General features: G+C 43.8%; 2 protein-coding genes across 10 annotated transcripts in view; one reads left to right on the forward strand and one right to left on the reverse strand.

Annotated features, from left to right (window-relative positions):
* Nucleotides 1-1,034, forward strand: part of FGFR1 (fibroblast growth factor receptor 1) — a 47,335-nt gene extending 46,301 nt beyond the window's left edge. For all 9 annotated transcript variants that reach the window (XM_068532183.1, XM_068532184.1, XM_068532188.1 and 6 more), the window contains one exon: nucleotides 66-1,034. In XM_068532183.1, coding sequence (XP_068388284.1) covers nucleotides 66-242 — 177 coding nt within the window. In that variant the 3' untranslated portion in view covers nucleotides 243-1,034. The remainder of the gene's footprint in view (nucleotides 1-65) is intronic.
* Nucleotides 309-20,744, reverse strand: LETM2 (leucine zipper and EF-hand containing transmembrane protein 2). The gene is given in 14 exon segments (XM_068531997.1): nucleotides 309-644; nucleotides 768-852; nucleotides 1,860-1,948; nucleotides 2,251-2,400; nucleotides 5,906-5,992; nucleotides 6,313-6,405; nucleotides 8,647-8,760; nucleotides 11,509-11,573; nucleotides 11,576-11,627; nucleotides 13,013-13,213; nucleotides 13,630-13,767; nucleotides 18,082-18,225; nucleotides 18,835-19,288; nucleotides 20,698-20,744. Coding segments are annotated over 14 exon segments (2,055 nt in total).
* Between the last annotated feature and the right edge of the window lie 1,060 nt (nucleotides 20,745-21,804).

A 21,804-nucleotide genomic window follows, 5' to 3' on the forward strand; every position in this document is an offset into this window, starting at 1 on the left:
ATTCCTCCTGCCACTGCCGCAGGGGGGAGAGTGCGGGTCCAGCGTCCTTCTGTCCCCTCCCACAGGAGTACCTGGACCTATCAATGCCCCTGGACCAGTATTCCCCCAGCTTCCCCGACACCCGCAGCTCTACCTGCTCCTCTGGGGAGGATTCCGTCTTCTCTCACGAGCCCTTGCCCGAGGAGCCCTGTCTGCCCCGACACCCGGCCCAGCTGGCCAATGGCGGACTCAAACGGCGCTGACTAGCACCCCGCACCCCTCCCCGGACTCCATACTCAGCTACGGCCCCGGCCCCACTCCCGCTGGACTCACCGCCTCCTTCCTGCCCTTCCTGCTGGCAGGAGCCAGCTGTCTCCCTGAGGCCGTCGCCCCCGAGCTCCCCTCTCCTCCTCCTCCTCCTCCTCCTCCTCCTCCTCCCAGCCTGCCACTGAGACAGAGGAGCAGGGAGGCGGGGACTTGCTGATGGCCACTTGGTTCCGTCCCACATGTTGGACCGAGACCCCTCCCAGCCGCCTGGCCCTGCCTGGAGGGTCAGGCAGTGGGGGCACGAGCAGCACGCGAGGCAGAGCCGGCCGAGCTTCTCTGTGTTGGTTTTGTCTGCTCCACGCAGCCTGTGTTCCCGCGGCAGGTGCCTGGTCCTTGGGCTACAGCAGGAGTGAGGGGGGGTGGTCAGCACTCGGGCCTCCTTGGAAGGCGACCTCTGCTCCAGATGGATGGTGCCAGTGGCTTATTAATTCCAATACTAATTTGCTTTGCTGACCAAATACCTGGTACCAGAGGATGGGGACGCCAAGGCTGGGAGCAGTGTCGTGGCCCTGGGGCCCAGCCCCAAAGCAGGGGCTTTGTACATAGCTATGAAGAAAACACAAAGTGTATAAATCTGAGTATATATTTACATGTCTTTTTAAAAGGGTCGTTACCAGAGATTTACCCATTGGGTAAGATGCTCCTGGTGGCTGGGGGGCATCAGTTGCTCTATGTTAAAAACAAAGAAAAAAGAAAAAAAAAAAAGGAAAATGTTTTTAAAAAGGTCATATATTTTTTGCTACTTTTGCTGTTTTATTTTTTTAAATTATGTTCTAAACCTATTTTCAGTTTAGGTCCCTCAATAAAAATTGCTGCTGCTTCATTTTTATACGGGCTGTGTGACACGGGAGAGAACGTCAGCTGCAGAGGAGCAAGGCTGACGGGCTCTGGGGCTGTCTGTGGTCCCCACTCCCAGCCGGCTCTTCCCCTCAGGTGCTGCACTGAGGCCTCCGGACAAGCCTCCTAGCTCTGCAATGCTTTTGGAAAGGCAGGGAAAGAAGACGGCTGCGTGATGGGCAGGGAGCAGAGAAGCTGGGCCTGGGGCCAGGCCCTGCGGCCCTCTCCATCACGGACCGTTTCCTCGGGGGAGAGGGTGAGGCCAGGTGGGGGTCTGAGGGTCAGACAGGGAGCTGGGGGCCGACCTCAGAAGAGCCAGCAAGTAGGCTAAGCATGATTCGACGAGGGCCTGCAGGCACTCAGACCCAGATGCGGGCTGCCCCTCTGTGTGGGTGTGGTTTTGCCCGTGCTTCTGTGTGAGGGAGGACTCGTCCCCTGAGACGAGCTTTACCTTCAGGCCCCTTGCTTCATATTTCTTGTCTCCCAAGCTATTCAGTGTCCGTGATTCCCCCTCCCCCCTGCCCACTCCACGCTTCCTGAATTCGTGTGATCAGACTGCGTGTGTTGGGACAATCGCACATCTTGGCTTCCTATGGTTCTTCCTATACAAACTCCACCCCAGCCCCCAGGAAAGGGAGAACATTGTCTGAATGTTTGTGCTTTGGCTGCTTGGAAGTTTTCTTCCTCCACCACCTGCTGGTTAGTACCGCCCTCACCAAGTAGGTCCTGGCTCCTTGGCACCTCCGTGCTCAGCCTGCTGGTACTCGGCTTCTACCCCCAAATCTTGCTCTTTGCTGGATTCCTTCTGAGTGCAAAAGGAAGTCCAGCACGCTTTCATTCCTGTCGGGAGAATGGGCTTGCTCCTGAAGTTTCCTTTCTGAGCTATTTCTTGGCAGCTGCAGTGCTAGCCACTGTTGTAAAGTTCTCTCTTCTCCTGGGTCTCCTCTGTGAATGAATATGCAACTGTCAACATACCGTGATTTGTGTTTATGTTTAAAGAAGGCATATGTTGGCAGAGCCAGGAAATGAATTTTAGCACTTAAAACCATTTGCCTGACACCTTCTAGTGGGACCTTTCCTTGTAAACCAGTGATGATTTCTGCCCACGGCTGTGTGGATGGATGAACGATCTTTTACAAAGGGCTTTCTGTACCTTCGGGAGAGGTGCTGGGAGATAGAAGGCACTGTTGTTGTAACAGTGATGTCCTCACTGTTACTACTGAAATCCCCCGTGGATTTCCCGAGAGACTGAGCTGACTATCAATAAAAGATAGTGAAATTGACCTGAGAGAAAATGAAATGGCCATTTTACTTAGATGACCAGATTGGGTCTCCCGAGGAAAGGAATCCAGCTTATCTAATGAAGATGTCGTGCTGTCAAGGACTGAGTGTCTGGTTTCCTGAGGGTTAAAAGATTAGGGCCTGGGATCACCACAGCATCGATCGATACTGCCTTCCCACCCTTTCTAATTGCCACAGGCTGGGGCGCATCCGTCCCAGGCACCGCTAATGTACCGTATTGATCTCAGGTAAGTAAGATCGAACCTCAGCTGGAAAGAATGTCTCAATGACAGTGGAGTCGCTGTGTTGATCAGCCGCCAGTGGGGGGAGCCAGCAAGCCAGAATCAAAGGTTAAGTAACGTGCCAATCGGCTTTCACGTTCCGTTAGTCTGACTTTACCTACAGCTGTACACTGGTGGTGACCGGGAAATCTTTAGTCTAGGTTTTAACGTTATAGAGCATTTATTCGATATCACCAGTGTGACCTGTGATGATCGAAATACAGGATTAGACGTGGCACAGTGCAGGTCCACACATGTCAGATGCCACCAACACCTTTCTTTTGGAGCAGAATTCTCAGTGTGTGAGACCAGGGCCAAGTCTGACATCACCACTGGGGTTGGGCTTTAGAAAATGCCTAAAGTTATACTCAGATTATTAGCAGCCGGTACAGCCGCGGTATCTGCATCTGTGGGGAAGAGTAGAGAGCGGGGGAAGGAGACAGGCTTCCATTCCCTCAGCTGCTGAGAGCCAGATTGGCAGGAAACCTGGTGTTCAGAAACACTCCGCTGGGGCAAGTTCTCTCTAGGTTGGCACTTAACAGTATTTACGGCCATTTACACGGTAGTGCCTCCCAGATGTCTGTGTTGGTGCATGGAACTGATACAGTTGCTGCACGCACCAATTAGAGGTTTAAGTGTCTCTCGTTCCTCCAGGAGGCCTAGGGTCTGTTAATTATGGTGTCTTGAGCTGATCGTGTACATCTCTTCCCAACTCTGCGTTGTTCGGTGACCTCCTGTTGGTAGCTTGAAAATCAGCCTTGTGGGAGTACTTACATCACCGGAATCTGCGAAGGCTACAAATCAGGGCTCCCCCTGCAACCACGGCCCCTGCCAGAGCTGGGTGTTAATCATTTACCAGAACACCGCTAGCTCGGTTTCAGCAGGGGGCTGCATCTAACGATCATGGGACCCGCCAGCCAAGTGCTCTCAGTGATGAAACAAAGCAACAACCTTGACCTCTCTGAGGACTATCAGAAGAAGGGGAGGAGAGGTGTATCAAGTGTCTTAGATGCCGATTTATGAAGCAAAAATGGGTGAAGTCCAACTGAGGTCCAAAGTGACCAGGGGCCCCTTGAGCTAACCAGTCCCACTCTGCTCATGGGGAAAGCCAGGAAGGGGTGTAGAGCAGCCCAACAGCACCCGTGAGGCATCCAGCTGAAACAGGGTTGAGCAAGTGCACTAGCTCATCCCTTTCTCACGTGTAACACTTGAAATGTGAACTAACTAAACAACCATCACTTGAAAAATGGGAAAACTTATTGTGAATCACCTTGCGAGGCCAATGCTGAGATCCCTGGAAGGCCACACGGTCGGCATTCGTCATAGTCGAGCGTGCCTCGGCAGGGCAGGACATGGTGAGGCGGAGAGAAGGTTTAGGAAGCGTTCTAAAGTGCATTCTCTTGCTGCGAAATGCTGATGACATTCCTCATTTAGATGATCCCAGGTGGGGAGATTTTAGTTTTCCTTGGTTCCATTGACTCCCATCTAACTGCTTTCAATTTCACAGCAAGTAAAGGAATCCAATTTCATCACCCACAGCTGAAATACCTCTCCCCTTCTAAGCACTCCCCAAGGGAAGAAGGCTGGTGGTCAGCTGCAGGGCGATCTATTTATTATGTTAAGTTTTTTCAGTATGGACAACACTGAAGACACCCAACGTAAATATCTGAACATAATACTTGTTACTGGGTAGCGTAGGGATTATATCAGACTCTAACAACCCCTGTGACTAACAGATAGTCTTGTTTGTGAAAGACAAACAGACCAGAAAAACACACACCCAGCACAAATGGTTAAGTCTTAAACCCTTAATTATGTTTCCTAGCAAATGGAGGCTAATGGAAGCCATATGTGCTGGAAGAGTGGCAGCCTCCCAGATCCCTGCAGCCGCTGCAGGCCCGAGAGGGGCTGTCTCAGAACAGCCAAGAAGCAGCCAAGTCTTTCTGATTGCCAGTCTGTTGAACTCCCCATTTGCTTCTCCAAGAAGCCTTTTCTTCTTTATATCCAGGAAGACCTAACTGGGGAGTTATATCCATTCTGTCTCAGAAGGTACTTTGTTTCCAGGGCTCTGTTCCTACTGATGGGTCAGTCTGAAAAAGTTGGTCAGGCACTCTCAGCCATCACTGGCTTCGGAGGTTCCCAAGTTCTTACCCGGGTTACCAAGCCAGAGGAGACAAGAGGTATCTAAGGCACCAAGCTGATTCCATTATGCGAAACATTTCCTCCCTTAAAGGACACGAAGCTGTTCGAAAACAACATGGCGGGTGGGCCTCACACAAGGTCCAGTGGGATGACCTAATGCTACAGGGGAAATGGACTTTGCAATGATAGTTTTCCAAATGGTCTGAACTTGGTCTTGCTGCTGACATCATCTGAATGGTTACAAGGCCACCAAAGACTGCCCCAAGGACTAATGTCTGATCTTATATCTGAAACCAGACATAGGTAGTCTTGGCTGGGATGTCCTTTACGGATGCCACGGCTGAGGGCAGGAAGCCAGAGAGAGGGCGCTCCCTCCCCCATGAGTCCTTATGCTCCATTCGAACTAGCCTTGCTGCTCTGGGTTATCTTGTGATTCTGCCTGGAGTGTCGGCGTACAAAACATAAGGATTTTAGGGACTGGTCACAGTGAGAAAGATGACATGCAAACAAGGCCTAAACATCTGGGAGTTCATTGGTTCTCTCTTTGGTCCTCAGGAGTCAGCAGAGCCACTCCACAGCTCAACTCTCCCGTGACCCCTACTGTTTACTGCGGCAGGCTTCCTGCTCTCGTCCCCAAATGGGAAAAGTGGATAGATAAGTAATTTCTTATTTACATGCACTTCTCCTAAGATTTAAATTGCTTTCCTGCTAGTATTTCCTGACATCTGAAGCCTGTGTGAAATACATAACATATGGGAACTATTTCCATCTGGCGCAACAGAAAATAATCTGCCTATATTGTAATTAGCTTCTAGACTTAACATGTTTAGGTCTGATCCACGATTGCATTTGTTGATTTTTTTTTCTTTCTTTCACTTTTGGGTCATGGAGTTTTAAAAAAATACAGTGGTTATAAAGATGACTAAAGTTCAGCCTACAGCTTCCTGTTTGGAAGACACTGAGACAGGGTGCGGTGTTTTGCAACAGTTACAATTCTAGATTCTCACTGCCCTTAAAAGTAACTAGAGGGAAAGGGTTTTCTTTTTTTAGAAACTTACAGCTTCTTTAGCAGCAGTGATGGATCCTTTAGGTAATGAAATAGGCTTTGATGATGTAGCTGGCGGCAGCTGTATCAGTTCTTCATCCTTAAACATCAGAGCTGAGAGTTGGGTTACTGACTTACAGCAAAAGGTATATTGGATCTACAGTCACCCTGCCATGACCACCAGGAGCTTGAAACAGCTACTTCACATCTGGCACTGGACTCAACAGGCAAAATCTGGAACCTAAATACATATAGCCAGATGTTGAACTTTCTTAGAAACAGATCAAGCAGTACCAAAAAAAAATCCATATTAAAGAACACCACTGTATTGAAATTCAGTTTCATTCAGGCGGTGAAAAATAAGAGAAATTAACTTCTTGTTATTTGTCACTTAAAGCAAATGAAAAGTAATTGTCTAACCTTAGTTCCCTTCACTTGAAGTGCTAAACCCACCATGTTCTCTTTAGATTCAGAGGAAGTGGGTGATCCCACGGGAAAATCCACCTTGGGAGCCTAGGGAGAGAAATGTTTTATATAAGCTAAGCCTTCTGTTCTTCCTGAAACTCAGAAGCACTTCTACCGTAGTCAGTACTTTCCAGCACAGTTTGCTTTCCACTAAATCCCTGACTTCCTTTATGAGTAACATATGAAGTACATGTCCCTGAAATAGCAACTTAGTATTATTTATCTTTTGAGTTTTGGGCACCCTAGATACAAAAGTTGCACTCTAATTAGATTCTGATACTTAAAATCCTGTTATTAACAAGCTACTGATTTGCCAATTCTGATCTGTTCTCACTCTCAAAAAAAAAAAAAAAAGTTGCCATTTCTCATTTACCCATCAGTTTCTAATAGCATTGATATAACTTAGTCAAAAGTGACATCTTTATCATTTTTGGTGTCTAATAATAAGTGATAAACTTGTCTGACTTATTCAAATGGTAGGTGCTGGCTAATAGATGCCCCTGCAACACCAGGAAAATGGAGGGAGGGAGTGGTATTCTAGAAGAGCTAGCTAATCTGTCTTCAACAATTACATTAATTAGATTTGAAAAGTAAATATATCACTGCTCTTTGGAAATAAGTAATTTCTTAAGGTACTTTGGAGGGAAAAGGGCTATGTATATCCAAAACTATAGTATATTCAGTTTGATGTCTCTCAATTCTCCACTGAACCTAGTATGCTACTTGTTTTCATTTTGTATATATGGAGAATAGAAGTTTAAAAGCATGGATTTAAAAAAACAACAACAATAAAATGCCTAGGAGCCTGTCCTTAATTCTTAGGTCTTTATTAACCATTCCAGAAAGCAACATGTGGATCAAGAGTTTATGCTCCTCTAGAATAATTCTGAAACTCAAATTTAGCTCTAAGACATTTTGCTACTCCAAAATTTCTTTGCTACTGAAGGGCAGTCTAAAAATGACAAATAGCTGGTCTGTCTCAGAGAAAATGTAAGAACCCAGCAGCCTATTAGAACATGGTTTATGTTCCAGAATTGCTCCTAGTCTCCCCTAGAATCCTTCTGGACAAAGCCCAAATCCAGATTAGTCTCTGGAAGTATGGAAAGGGAAAGTAAGATGGTATTTCCTGAAGTACATTATTATTATTTATTTTTTATTTTTTTGGCTGTCCTCCACAAGCTTTATTGAAGATTAGGATCCTTACGTGTTAGTTTTATTCTTCAAGTATCACTTGAGCACATCCAAAGCATACTGAAATATGATTAGGCCCTACCTCTTCCAAGACCCTCATCTCACTTCCCTTTCAGAAGTCACATTTATGAATCAGGTCCAAAACTACTGAAGTACATTTTTCATGCTAGACGTTGTATCATTTTTGTTGGCTTGCCCAAAGAGTCAATAGCATAACTAAGGTTTAAAATGATTGGTCCTCACTCCAGAGTACTTACCTCAATCTGTTCAGTCACATGTGCAGCGTCTTCTATCATTGATGTATGTTCTGAGTCAGACATGAAGCCACAAAGTAGGGAAGTGAGAGGCCCTTTCTGATGGACCCAGAGCAAGATGGGCCAGTCCTGGGTTCTTCAGTAAAACACCAGGAGAAAAAAAGACTGCTGAGTTAAAGGCAATTAAAAAATGATTAAGGAAAAGAGTTGAAGGAAGACAAAAAAATTGTTTATATTCTAGATTGGCCATTCACTGCTTAAGAAGTAATAGAAATCTGGGGACTTCCCTGGTGGTCCAGTGGTTAAGACTCCCCCTTCCAGTGAAGGGGGCTGCGGGTTCAATCCCTGGTCAGGGAGCTGAGATCCCACATGTCTCACAGCCAAAAAAACAAAACATAAAACAGAAACAATATTGTAACAAATTTAATAAAGACTTTCAAAATGGTCCACATCAAAAAAAACCCTTAAAACAATCAATAGGAATCTGGACAAATGAAATAGACATGAAAGAACAGGAACCATTCAGTCTCAAGAGAGAAAGAATGGTGGAAAAAAAAAAAAACCCACTAAAAAAGACTAGATACTTAAGGAGAAAGAATAAACCGGACTCCTAATAAGACTCCTAAATCAAATAAGACTCCTAAAGATAGTAACAGCTACATAGCTAGAGGTGGTTTGAGTGATTTTCATTTTTTAAAGGAATTTTAAAAAGATTTTTAAAGCCACTTGGGCCAAATTCCAAGATATGCCAAAAGAAATGCCTACTCTGACTGTAAGGGGAAATGGAGGTTTGCGGAGAGGCCCCAGTCATGGGGTCCGGATTCCCCACCCACCCAGGACTTACCTCCCCACTGAGTGGTATCTCAATTGGCTTTGGCTTCACGTCTATCAGGTAGAAGGTTCCGGACAGAAGCAAAAGAGAAGGAGGGACATTCTCCTTCAGGTGGAGGTCCTGCCACTGGAGAATGGGGGGAGGATGAAACATGACAATCACAGGACGTGAGAGCTGGACCCACCGTCATCTACTCTTCCCTGGTTTTACAGCCCCCCAGGCGCACACTGAGTACTAAGGGCAGAACAAGAACAGGGACACGTCTCCTGGCTTCTGCACCAGTGCTTGGGCCCTGCAGCCCCTCACTCTCAGAGTCTGAGAGGGAGGTTCAGTTAAACTCTCAAACCAGTTGTGGATCAAAGTAGCTAAGTATCTTCTCTTCAGTATGAAGTAGATAATGTGAAAGAATACATCAGCCTCATTCATAACCAAAGAAATTAACATTAGAATGAGACGTAAGTTTTCAAGTACCAAATGGCCAAACTTTAAATGTGTATATAGATAGATATAATACATGCACAAGAGACAAAATTCAAAAGGTAAATAAAATCTAATCAATAAAAATAAGCCTGCCTTCTACCCTATTCTCTAGCTACCCTATTTCCCTCCCTGGAAGCAACCACTGATACCAGTTCCTGATACAATATTCCAGAGATATTCTGTGCATATAAAATAGATATTTATATGTTTATCTTTACACCAAGGGTGACATATACACACTGTTTTGTCCTTTGCTTTCTTAAGTATCTTGGAAATTGATTCATACCAGATGATGTAGAGCTGCCGCCTTTTTAAACGTCTGTAAAGGAGTCCATTGTACAGAAATGCCATAATTTGATTATTCTACGGTTTTCCATCTTTTGCTATCATAAATGGTGCTACAGTGGATAACCTTGTAGATATATCATTTTGCACATGTGCAAGAATATAGGATAAATTCCTAGAAGTGAAATTTCTAGGGCAAAGTAAATGCATTTTTAAAATTTGAAAGCTATTGCCAAACCTCCATGGAGGATTTTACCAGCAATGCATGAGTGCCTCTCTCCTCACATCCTCTCCAACACAGGTGTGTCACCAGACTCTGACCTTTCCCAATGTAACAGGTGAATGTGGAATCTCACAGTTTTTTTTATGTTTGTTTGTTTGTTTTTGGCTGCACCGTGTGGCTTGTGGGATCTTAGTTCCCCGACTAGGGATTAAACCCTGGCCCTCAGCAGTGAAAGTGTGGAGTGCTAACCACTGGACCACCAGGGAATTCCCAAATTGCACAGTTTTAATTTATCTTTTTCTGAAGTTAAGATGTTTCCTAGGTTTACCATTTTTAGCTTTTCCTTTCTGTGAAATGTCAGCCGTATCCTAGCATAGGATTTTTGGAATAACAATACAGAGTGCTGAATATTGTATGGTTGGATTAGTATTCTCACCCCCTTGAAGTGTATTGTAAAATGATACATCCTTTCAAGAAAGCAATTTGACAGTATGAAGTCACTTAATACTCTATGTTCAGGAAATAGATGATGTTTAAGTACCTCTTGACAACATGCTCACCTTCCAACCGGAGCAGGTCTGACATGGAAGAGGAAATAGCTACCTGACGGGGTTCAAAGTCACAACAGTGGCGCCTATTCCAGATAAATTGTGTACACTCCATAGCACTTTATACAGTTACAGGAATGAGGATTGTAATAGGAGTTATTCCTTTGTTGTAAAGCATTGACACTCAGTTAAAATCTGTTATTTGAGGGGAAATCTGTTACAAAGCTAACACTTGACCCTGGTTTGGGGCACACACTGGGAAAGCAACCCCAGCTGAGCCACCGGCAAGGTGGCTCCAGATGGATTCACACGGATGACAGGCCTTCTATCAGAGCTTTTGCCCAGGCCCTTACAATACCCAGAGGAGGTACAATTCGAAGGTGGTCCCAAGATTTCCAGTCCCTCGTGTACCCACACCTTCTCCCAGTTATTCAATTAAACGCTAATCTAGGTGCTGCCATGAAGGGATTTTGCAGATATAATTCAAGTCCCAAATCAGTTGACCTTAAAACAGGAAGATTATCCAGGTAGGTCTTACCTAATCACGTGAGACCTTAAATCTGCTGCTAGACGTCATGTGAGAAGTTCACGCAGGTGGAGGGGCCTCCGGGGCTGAGAGTAGCCTGGGGTTGGGAGCCAGTGAGGAAACAGGGACCTCACTCCACAGCTGCAGGGAACTAAATTCAGCCAACAAACTGAATGAGCTTGGAAGTGTGGAGTCTCCCACACAGCCTCCGGAACGGAAAACAGCCTGCACTTCTGACCAGCAGAACCGTGAGCCTATAATGGGTGCTGCTTTGAGCCCCTACATTGTGGTGGTTGGTTAGCAGCAACAGAGAACTCTTTAATAGAGTACCTACCGCATCTCTGTCAAAAATAAATCCAGGGCTTCCCTGGTGGCACAGTGGTTAAGAACCCACCTGCCAATGCAGGGGACACGGGTTCAAGCGCTGGTCCGGGAAGATCCCACATGCCGCGGAGCAACTAAGCCCGTGCGCCACAACTGCTGAGCCTGTGCTCTAGAGCCTGTGAGCCACAACTACTGAGCCCGCCTGCCACAACTACTGAAGCCCGTGCGCCTAGAGCCCGTGCTCCGCCACAAGAGAAGCCACCGCAATGAGAAGCCCATGCACTGCAACGAAGACCCAACGCAGTCAAAAATTAATTAATTAATTAATTAAAAAAATAAATTAATTAATCCAGCTTCTTCAGCCGCCAACGGATCAACTAAACAAGGCAAATTAGGTAAGATGGCAAAGCAGAAATCACAAAACGAGGCCTGGCAGATGGCAGGGGAGAGAGTTCCGGGGAAGAGGGTCCAGTAAAGCTGCAACTTGCCTCCGTGAGCGGCTGCTTCAGCTGCTCCGCAGTGAGACCCAGTGAGCGCATCCCCTGGGACCTCCGGCCGCTTGCAGCTCTGACACGCTCAGAGCACTCACCCATTCCTTGGCAGTCACCTGAAACAAATGTAAGGAACGGTATTGGATCCTTCGGTTCCAATTTTACCTAATGCTAACAAATCGGGGGAAACGCAGAATCTGCCGCTTTCCCACTTTGTCCCCCGCGCTGACTGCTGCAAAGGCCAGGCACTTAATAAAGCAAGGTGACCTTGAGGTGCAGCGGTTGACATGAAGGGAATCCCGCCAACAGGTATTAATAATATCAGAGAAGTTGACAGAACGCCTCAACTGCCTGTCCCCAAGGGAATTCTTTCCCCTCTTGCGTTGCCTTTCGCCTGGTTGTGACAGCTCTACTCCACTTCCCTTTCGCGGCAGCTTTAAGACTCATAGAAAAATATTCCACTTGAAAAGCTTTCAATGTACCATTTGTTGCACGTCTGGTGGTGGTCCTCCCCTACCCCAGGAACGGCCCCAACTCCCTGGTCTGCAAAACTCCCTCAGTAAACAACTTAACACAGTTTCTGCTTGGTATGACCCCAAACTGTGGTACTTCTGGGACCAGTATTGTTTTTTTCCAAAGTTCTAAAAGCAACCACTAAACATCTAAATGGGGCCGATGGGATCCTGCCTTCTCAGTTCTGGGAATCCTGCTCCCTCAGGCAGAATGCTTTTAAAGCAGCTGATTCAGATTCAAGAAACATTCTTCCCACTTTTTAAGGACTCTAATTAGTAGTTATAGGCCAAATGGTGCCCTTTTCTTCCAGAAGATGTCGAGGTCCTGCCTTCCCTCCCTGCATTATCCTTTGCCACCCCTTCTTACCAGGCCGGCTCACCCAGCTCCGTGGGGAGAAGCAGAGGGGAGGTACAGGGGGTCAAGCACTGTCCTTGGCAGTGGAATCTACTGTTCTCTGGGATCTACTGGGTTGCTGTGCCTTCCCAGCAGACCCTCGCTGCTTTAGATTAGTCCCAGCTAAGACATCCGAACTACTAACTGCTTACAAGGGCCTTCTAAAGAATACGACAGACAACTCCTAAAGTGAGTAATCAAGGTCCAGGTTGTCAGTGGTTGTTTAAATCAGTGGTCCCCAACCTCTTTGGCACCAGGGACCGGTTTCGTGGAAGACAACTTGTCCACGGAGGCGGGGGTGGCCGGGTGAGGAGGGGATGATTCAGATGATAATGAGAGAGATGGGGGGTGCAGCAGATGAAGCTTTGCTCTCTCACCCGCCGCTCACCTCCTGCTGTGCGGCCTGGTTCCTAACAGGCCACAGGCCAGTACTGGTCCGTGGCCCAGGGGTTGGGGACCCTGGTTTAAACCACTCATTCTGCCAGAACCAGCCCCTGAGCAGACCTAACAGAAGACACTGCACTTTGTCACAAAGCCACCCTAAGACAGTCCCCAAGGCCTGGCTAGTTCCCTACAGCTGTAGTTCAGCTCTGACTTCATCATCTGCTTTTATAGACTTCAGCTTCATAAGGAGCTGGAAGCGGAGCAGATTGTTGGTTCCGAAGGACTGCAGTTCCAGCAGTTTGCAGAGGGCCACCAGCTGAGATCGATCGAGGTGCTCCAGGGTCAGCTCATCCTCAAAGAGTTTGGAAAAGCGAACTATCTCCTTTGTGCTGGGCTTGTGGCCTGTCTGGACCTAGCTGGTGGGACGAAGGGGCTGATTAAAACGTGCTTCCTACTTAACTGAATCTTCCCTGTAGACTATTTGAAAGACGCCAAAGCATTTATGGATTGTGTCTTCTGTCTGGAAGTGGATGTGGGCCCTGTGTTACAAAGGGGAGTTAAAAAAAAAAAAATCTGTGGGAAGTCAGCCTAAATCAACTGAAAAATTAGGAGCAGTTCAGAAGTTTGAGTCTCATTCTCCTGTTCTTTCCAAGAAGTTATCAACATCTTCAACACACTGATGGCTTTAAGATAGGTTTTTCTGCAGACTCCCATAAATGTTTGCAATATTGTATCTCTGTAACTTAGATATTTGCAAATTCAGAGATTATAAACAAGTTGGAAGCTCCATGATGATATGTTGCCTGGTTTTATATAAAAGACGGACACCTGTTTGATGTAGGCTGAGAACTGGGTGGAGGCATCCCCCAGCTGCGCCCCGTTCCTCCTTGCCGTTTCTGCAATCGTTTCTTGAAGGAATTTTGCTAGTTCCAACTTTGCAGCCATTTTCTTTTTCTGTTTTTCTTCCTTCATAATAGAAGAGGAAAAAGTTAATCAAAGTTAATTCTTCGTGATTACAACTTGGTAGATAAAGATGAGAGAAAAATAACTGTGGCTTTGTTGTCGGTCATCCCTATTTCACGTATGAATATTATTTTCAGACCTAACTGAAGGCGCTTTGTGATAACCAGAGCAAATTAAAAAGTAGCCTTGATTTGCAGCTTGTCTCCTTAATCTTACCTTTTATTTTTCATTGATACAATGATCATAAATATTTGATAGATCCAAAATGTCCCCTCAATGGAAGCTTTTGTCACTGTTTAGAATAGATACATACTGTCTCTTAACCTGGTGCAAGCCATCTAGGCCGTTGGTCAAGTCAACCCCTAGTGTGAGTGGCCCCAGATTTTGCTTGGGCCACAAACTAAAGAAAACTAGGAAATTAACTCTATGCTAAAGTAGCTTACAGGTTAAGAAGAAAACAGAAAGAATCAATTATATGACAATGAGTTAAGTGCTATAACAGATATGAACAAAGCACTATATAAAAGAGAATTAAATGTATACTCTTAAGACACTATGTTGACCAGTATTTCTAAATCCTCATTCATTATCACAGATGCAGTGTGGTAGTATTTTCAAAATAACCATGATCAGGGTGGGTAGAGAGGAACAGGAATATATATGTGTGTGTGTGTGTGTGTGTGTGTATAGTACATATATACACACACACACACATATATATTATGTATGTGTGTATATATATATATATATATATATATATATATATATATATATATATATACACACACATTTCCGCCTTAAGTTGCCCAAGAGATTCTAATGACCAGCCAATCACAGCAGTCATTGATTTTCTTAGAAAGATCTTAAAAGAATCAGCCCCCCAAAATTACACAATGGCAATACCATCATTAAAACCCATTTAGCCATCCATTTCATTCATCTGTATCCATCCATCCATTTATTTATTGAGCATCCACTGTGTGCTAGGTGCTGGGATAAAATGAGCAAAAACAAATAAGAATTCCTTCCCTCATGGAACTTCTAGTCTAATGGGAGAGACAACCATTATTGACTAATGATAATCCAGTAATTCCACAAATTAATGTAAAGGCATACCAGATAAGTACCATGAAAGAGAAGCACATGATCCTGTGACCTGGTGTGAGTAGAAAGCTAGCACACTCACGCTCACTCTCGTGTGCTCCCCCTCTGTTCATGGAACAAAGCAAAGAAGACAGTATTTTCTAAAACTGTGGCCATGATGTGTATGTATGTATGTCTGGGGAATGAGTAGTGCTGAGGAAAGAGGAATATTTAGATAAATCACTTCCTCATTCCCCCCATCTTCCTGCATTCACTAATGCCTTCCTTGGAATCCTATGGTATTAATTCTAGATCCTGTTTACTTTAAATGTAAGTAAACTAAACCACTGCCAGGCAGTTAAATATTGCAGTTTGATTCTACCCCTTAAATCTGTCTCAAATCTATCTTCTTTTTTTTTTAAGAAATTTTATTTTATTTATTATTATTATATTTTTAAAATTTATTTATTTACTTTGGCTGTGCCTGGTCTTCGTTGCGGCACTCGGGATCTTCGTTGCAGCATGCATGTGGGACCTAGTTCCCTGACCAGGGATAGAACCCAGGCCCCCTGCATTGGGAGCGTGGAGTCTTACCCACTAGACCACCAGGGAAGTCCCTCAAATCTATCTTCAAGTTTTTACTCCTGATGCAACTTTCATAATTCCGGCTTTTTCATCTCTCTCTTGTGCTGCTGCAATAACATTCCGGCTGATTTTCCTCACTTGGCTCTGCCCTCTTTAATCCTTCCTGCCAGCAACTTGTTTTTCTAAAATACAGCTCTAATCATTGTTGATTAGATTATTTAGATTGATCTAAAATAGAGATTACTGTTTTTCTCACCCTCTGCTTACATACACCTTCCATTACTCACCACTGTCAAAGTCTAAATTCCTTAGGGTGGTAGATGCTTTCCAACCTGACCCCAACACATCACATTTGTCTCATTTTCTCCCATCCATCCCCTTGTAGTCCCTGCTCCAACCACAAAGAATCAGTCAGTGGTCTCTGATTGGCATACTCTTTTACACTGTTAAGCCATCTTAAGTGCTATTCCTTCTATCCAGAGTGCCTTTCAAACAGTGTGGTAAAATTCTACTACTCTTAAAGTCTCAGGTCCACGGTCACCTTTTCCGTGAAACATTTCCTGGTCTGCTTTAAAAGTTGCCCTCTTTGTCCTCTGCTAGTGTTGTGTCCACGCCTTCATCCATCTGTCTGGGAGAGTGGCACAGATGGAGAGGATGCAGGGGCTGCCTCGGTTGTCCAGCCCTTCACCTTCACAGTGACCATCAAAGGAGGACACCCTCTTCCCAGGGACTACTCACAAGCACTAAATGGTGGTCTGTTTGGCTGAATAAATCATGCCTACTGTTCAACTAGTCACTGCAGTAACAGGTGATTTTTGTTTTCTTTATTTTTTAATGGTAAAAAGTTAAAATTGAGTGGAGAAGGGATAGTTTTTATCAGCAAATGATGCTAGAAAAACTGGATATCCACAGGCCAAAAAAAAAAAAAAATCTTGACACTCATGTTACACCTGTCACAAAAATTAACTCAAAATGTAAAACTCAAAACAATAAAACTCCTAGAAGAAAACACAGGAGAAAAATATAGGTGACCTTGGGTTTGGCAGTGAGTTTTTAGATACAACACCAAAAGCATGATCCAAGAAAGAAAAAAATTGATAAGTTGTACTTCATTAAAATTAAAAAGATTTGCTCTGAAAAAGACACAGTTATGACTGGGAGAAAATATGTGCAAAACACATAGCTGATAAAGAACTTGTACCCAAAATATACTAAGAACCCTTAAAACTCAACAAAAAGAAAACACCCCAATTAAAAAGCGGGCAAAAGATTTGAACAGACACCTCCCCAAAGAAGATACACAGATGGCAAATAAGCATGTGAAAAGATGCTCAATGTCATGCGTTATTAGAGAATTGCAAATTAAAATAACAATGAGATACCACTACACACCAATTAGAATAACTAATAGTCAAAGCACCGACAGGACTAAATGCTGAGGAAGCCACAGGAACTTTCATTGCTTGCTGGTGGGAATGCAAAACGGTACAGCTACTTTAGAAGACAGCTTGTCTATTTCTCTTGAAACTAAACATAGCCTTACCATACAATCCAACAATTGCTCTCCTAGGTATTTACCCAGATGAATTGAAAGCCTGTGTCCACACAAAAACCTGCACATGGGGCTTCCCTGGTGGCGCAGTGGTTAAGAATCCACCTGCCAATGCAGGGGACATGGGTTTGAGCCCTGGCCCGGGAAGATCCCACATGCCACGGAGCAACTAAGCCCGTGCGCCATAGCTACTGAGCCTGCACTCTAGAGCCCGCGAGCCACAACTACTGAGCCCACGTGCCGCAACTACCGAAGACTGCGTGCCTAGAGCCCGGGCTCCGCAACAAGAGAAGCCACTGCAATGAGAAGCCCGCGCACCGCAATGAAGAGTAGCCCCCACTCGCCACAGCTAGAGAAAGCCGGCGCGCAGCAACGAAGACCCAACACAGCCAAAAGTAAATAAATAAAATAAATAAATCTATTAAAAAAAAAACCTGCACATGAGTATTTACAACAGCTTTACTGATAATTGCCAAAAACTGGAAGCAACTAAGATGTCTTTCAAATAGATTAATGGATAAATGGTGGTACATCCGTATGATGGAATATTATGCAGTGTTAGAAAGAAATGAGCCAGGAAAAGACATGGAGGAACCTTAAATGCATCTTCTAAGTGAAAGAAGGCAGTCTGAGAAAGTTACACACTGTATGATTCCAACTACATGACATTTTGGAAAAAGCAGAACTATAGAGAGAGTAAAAAGATCAGTGATTGCCCCGGGTTAGGAGGAGAGGGAAGAGGGACCAAAAGGTGGAGCACAGGGGATTTTTAGGGCAGGGAAACTGTTCTGTATGATACCGTGATAGCGGATACATGACATTACCTTTTTTTTCAAAACCCATCGAACTATACGACACAAAGAGTGGACCCTAATGTAAAGTATGAGATTTAATTAATACTGATGTATAGATATTGGTCCTTCGATTGTACCAAGTGTACCACACGAATGCAAGATGCTAATAATGGAGGAAATAACAGGGGGGAGGGAGGTATCTGGGGACCCTCTGTACTTTCTGCTCAATTTTTCTGTAAACCTAAAAACTGCTCTAAAAACCAAAATCTATTAATTTTTTAAAAAGTTTAAAATCCTACATACCTTTTTGGATTCACTTTCAAAAGTTGATGGCAACATCTCTGGGAAGAGTTTCAGAAACGCTGGCAATAAGAATTCCATGAAGGAGACAGTGATGAACACCATAAATGGAAGCAGGCGGAATAAATCAGCACACGTTCTCAACAGCTAAAGAATCAAATGCATATGCAAATAGTCATTATTTTAGGACACGCCAAAAACAAAAACAAAAGCCTGCCTTGGTTCTTAAAGTGTTAAAAAACCCAAGACAGATTTTCTGCAGCTGTTTATAAAATGGAAAGGCCAGATTTTCCTCTGTACCATAGCTCTGAAGTAATATTTATGGGATATCTTCAGTGAAATCTATGACAATCAAAACATGTTATTGGTGTCTCTGAGCTTTCATCTAAGTTAGGGGTCTGTACTTTAATAACATGGTATCTGTTAAAATTGCTTTTTCAAATGCGTATACTTAATATATTAACAGCAGTTTCTACTCCAGATGCACAGATCAAACTTGAAGGCTCTCAACTCCTTGGAGAAATTAGAAAACACAATTATAACCATTCCATGGACAAATATACACAAATTTTAAGGACCCTGCCTAAAGTTGTACAGCAAGTCAGTTGCAGACAAGTAAGAAATTCTGGTTCTCACCGTGAGTTACTATTCCTACTCTGGGATTTTAAGATGAACTTGAAGTGGAACTTAAAAGTTGGTTCCAAATAGTTCATTTTAACTTTCCATTTTCTTTCGCAAATATGACTCTTGCCCTACCCTTCGTCTCTCTCGTCTGGTCAGCACCTGTCCATGCAACAGCCTCCAAACCATTCTGGCAGCAACTTTGGTGTCAATCCAAAGCAAATAGAATCCATTGTGATAATATTTAAGTTCATCCATAATTATTTGCCTATAAGATCGCTTTTCTTCCTTAATCTTCGCTCCAGTTTCTTCTGTTGGCTGAGGGCTTGGCACCTGTGGCTTCTTTGCGGTTTGCTCCAGCTGAGGTTTACCCGGGACCTCCTGCAGCCAGCAAGCAGATGTGTGCAGCTTTTGTATTACTCTAGTCCTTAAGTGAAGTACTTTATTGCCTGTCTGAGTAGGATAGGAGTACTTCTTGCTGCCATAGTTCTTCATATATGTTTTATTTAAATGGGAATCTGGTAAGTGAAGAAATGCAAATGATGGGGAGTAAGAAGAGCTGGTGGGATGGACACAATGGCTAGGGAATCTGGAATAAAGAGCAACATCCTCTGAGTTGAGCACATACTATTACAAGAAAAAAAATTAAAGAAATAGATATTTTATCTGGTAAAAATAGAACAATCGTTTTTAAGCCTGCATTTTAAAAGTAGATTATGTTCGTGAATGAATGAAATGTAACTGTTTAGCCCAGTTGAAGGATAGTATGCTTTATGGGTGAATGATATACTCTAAGAGAAATATTAATAAGTTAATTCCTAAGGATAATTGCCGTATTACAAGTTAGAAACTCTGTGACTATTGATTTAAAAAGCAAACATTCTTTACCCCGGGTTATGTTTGAAAGTTTTGTCTCTATTATCATAAAACAGGTGGAACACTTGTGTCTTTAGCTACTCTACTGATGATAGGAATATTGTTTGAACGAGACATTTCATGGTCCCTGTGGGGATAAACCAATCACACAATACTGCTTTGTCTATGCAGTGCCCAGGGACTCCTTCAAATGAGAGGGACTTACTACTGAAATGCCCTTCACCTAAGATTCCTAAAGAATGTTAGGAATAAGAGTTAGAATTGGGCTCCCCATACAGATGGACTGGTTTGCAGGGCAGAAATAGAGACACAGATGTAGAGAACAAACGTATGGACACCAAGGGGGGAAAGTGGCAGGGGGCAGGTGGTGGTGGGATGAATTGGGAGATTGGGATTGACATATATACACTAATATGTATAAAACAGATAACTAATAAGAACCTGCTGTATAAAAAAATAAATAAAATTAAAAAAAAAACAGGAATTGGGCTCCCCAGCCAGGGATCTCTACATTCTAGTTTTGTGACAACTCACAATCTTCAGCTAAACTGACACATCAGATTGTTTGAAAGTAAAAATAAGACCCATCTAGGCAAAGACAACTTCTGGCAAAGAGACTTCTTTTGGCAAAGAGATGGCTTTTTCCATTCTTTCAGACTATTTTTGAAGCATGCCAAGTATAGCACTTTTTGAATGGCCAAAAGGGAAAATGTACAACATATCTGGCACACAGTAAGTTCTCAGTGAATATTCTCTGGAACAAATAAGTGATAACAGACCTTACTGGGGCAGGTATATATGCCCTAGGATTGGCTTGTTTACCAGCAGTTTTACTCCTTTTTACATCTAAGGGCCTCATTACAGAGGTGTCACTCTAAAGCCATTACATCTTGTATCTTACCTGTTCCCACACTTCTACAAAATTACTCAGCCTGAGTTCTAAAGCATATAGAAAATCTAGGGTAAGTTTAAATATATTAAAATGTCAGCTTTCTAAAAACCAACACAATTAAAACCAACAAAGCTTTAATTGTGTACTAAGCCTATCCTTTTACATGTATCTTTTCCAACTAGAAGAATAAAGTTTATATAAATATTGGGGGGTGGAATTCCAAGGCTTACCTTGCTCGGGCAATAGCTAAGACTGTTTTATAACTGTAGAAGGCCATATTTGTGTTTGTCTCAACAAGTCAACATAGGGACCTAGACAGAAGGAGGAGGTAAACAATTCAGTACTTTAGAGACACATCAGGGCTTCCCAGGTGGTGCAGTGGTTAAGAATCCTCCTGCCAATGCAGGGGACATGGGTTCGAGCCCTGGTCCGGGAAGATCCCACATGCCGCGGAACAACTAAGCCCGTGCACCACAACTACTGAGCCTGCGTGCCACAACTACTGAAGCCCGCGGGCCTAGAGCCCATGCTCCACAACGAGAAGCCACTGCAATGAGAAGCCCGCACACTGCAACAAAGAATAGCCCTGGCTCGCGGCAACCATAGAAAGCCACCAGGCAGCAAGGAAGACCCAATGCAGCCAAAGGAAAAGAAAAAAATCAATTATACAGATATCAGGATTTAAGTGTTTTTAACTATTGCAAGGGTAGAAAATTTGCATATTCTATTCAAGGTGTACAATTTCCTTCAAGTGCATTTCCAACAATCACGAATAATATTTTCTTAGCCCTGGATTTGAGAATGGTTATTTGAGATCCCAACAAATAGAAATGATCTCGAATACGATGATGTTCATGATGGTGATATGGTCTTCAAAGACATTTTGATTTCTGGTCAACAGTACTGAGTAATTTACTTGAACGGTTGCCAAGTAGTTAAGAAATCAAGACAAACTTATTTGTAGCCTAAAATTACAGGTAGACAGTAAATATTCTGGATTTGTTTTCAATTAGCTTTTTTCCATACTTGGAAAAGCTGCTGCCAACATTTAAAGATTGAAAGTACTCACTCAGCAATGAAAATATGCATGGCACCTACTAATAATTAAAGTGGAGGTAAACGGGTTTCCTATGCTAGTGATTCTCCAAAGAGCCCAAACTGAGCTTTAAACCTTTAAATAAGCTTTACCAAAATTTGTCTGCATCCTACGGCGCTCTTCAGCCAACGGCAGCAAGAGCCTTAGTATCTCGCAGTGTCAACTCTGCTTTCCTGAAGCTGGGAAAGGAGTAGCAATCCCTCCGGTACGGAAACCTCAACCACAGACCTGACATTTTGAG

Source organism: Eschrichtius robustus, chromosome 21 (assembly GCF_028021215.1).
Source record: "Eschrichtius robustus isolate mEscRob2 chromosome 21, mEscRob2.pri, whole genome shotgun sequence".
NCBI lineage: Eukaryota > Metazoa > Chordata > Mammalia > Artiodactyla > Eschrichtiidae > Eschrichtius > Eschrichtius robustus.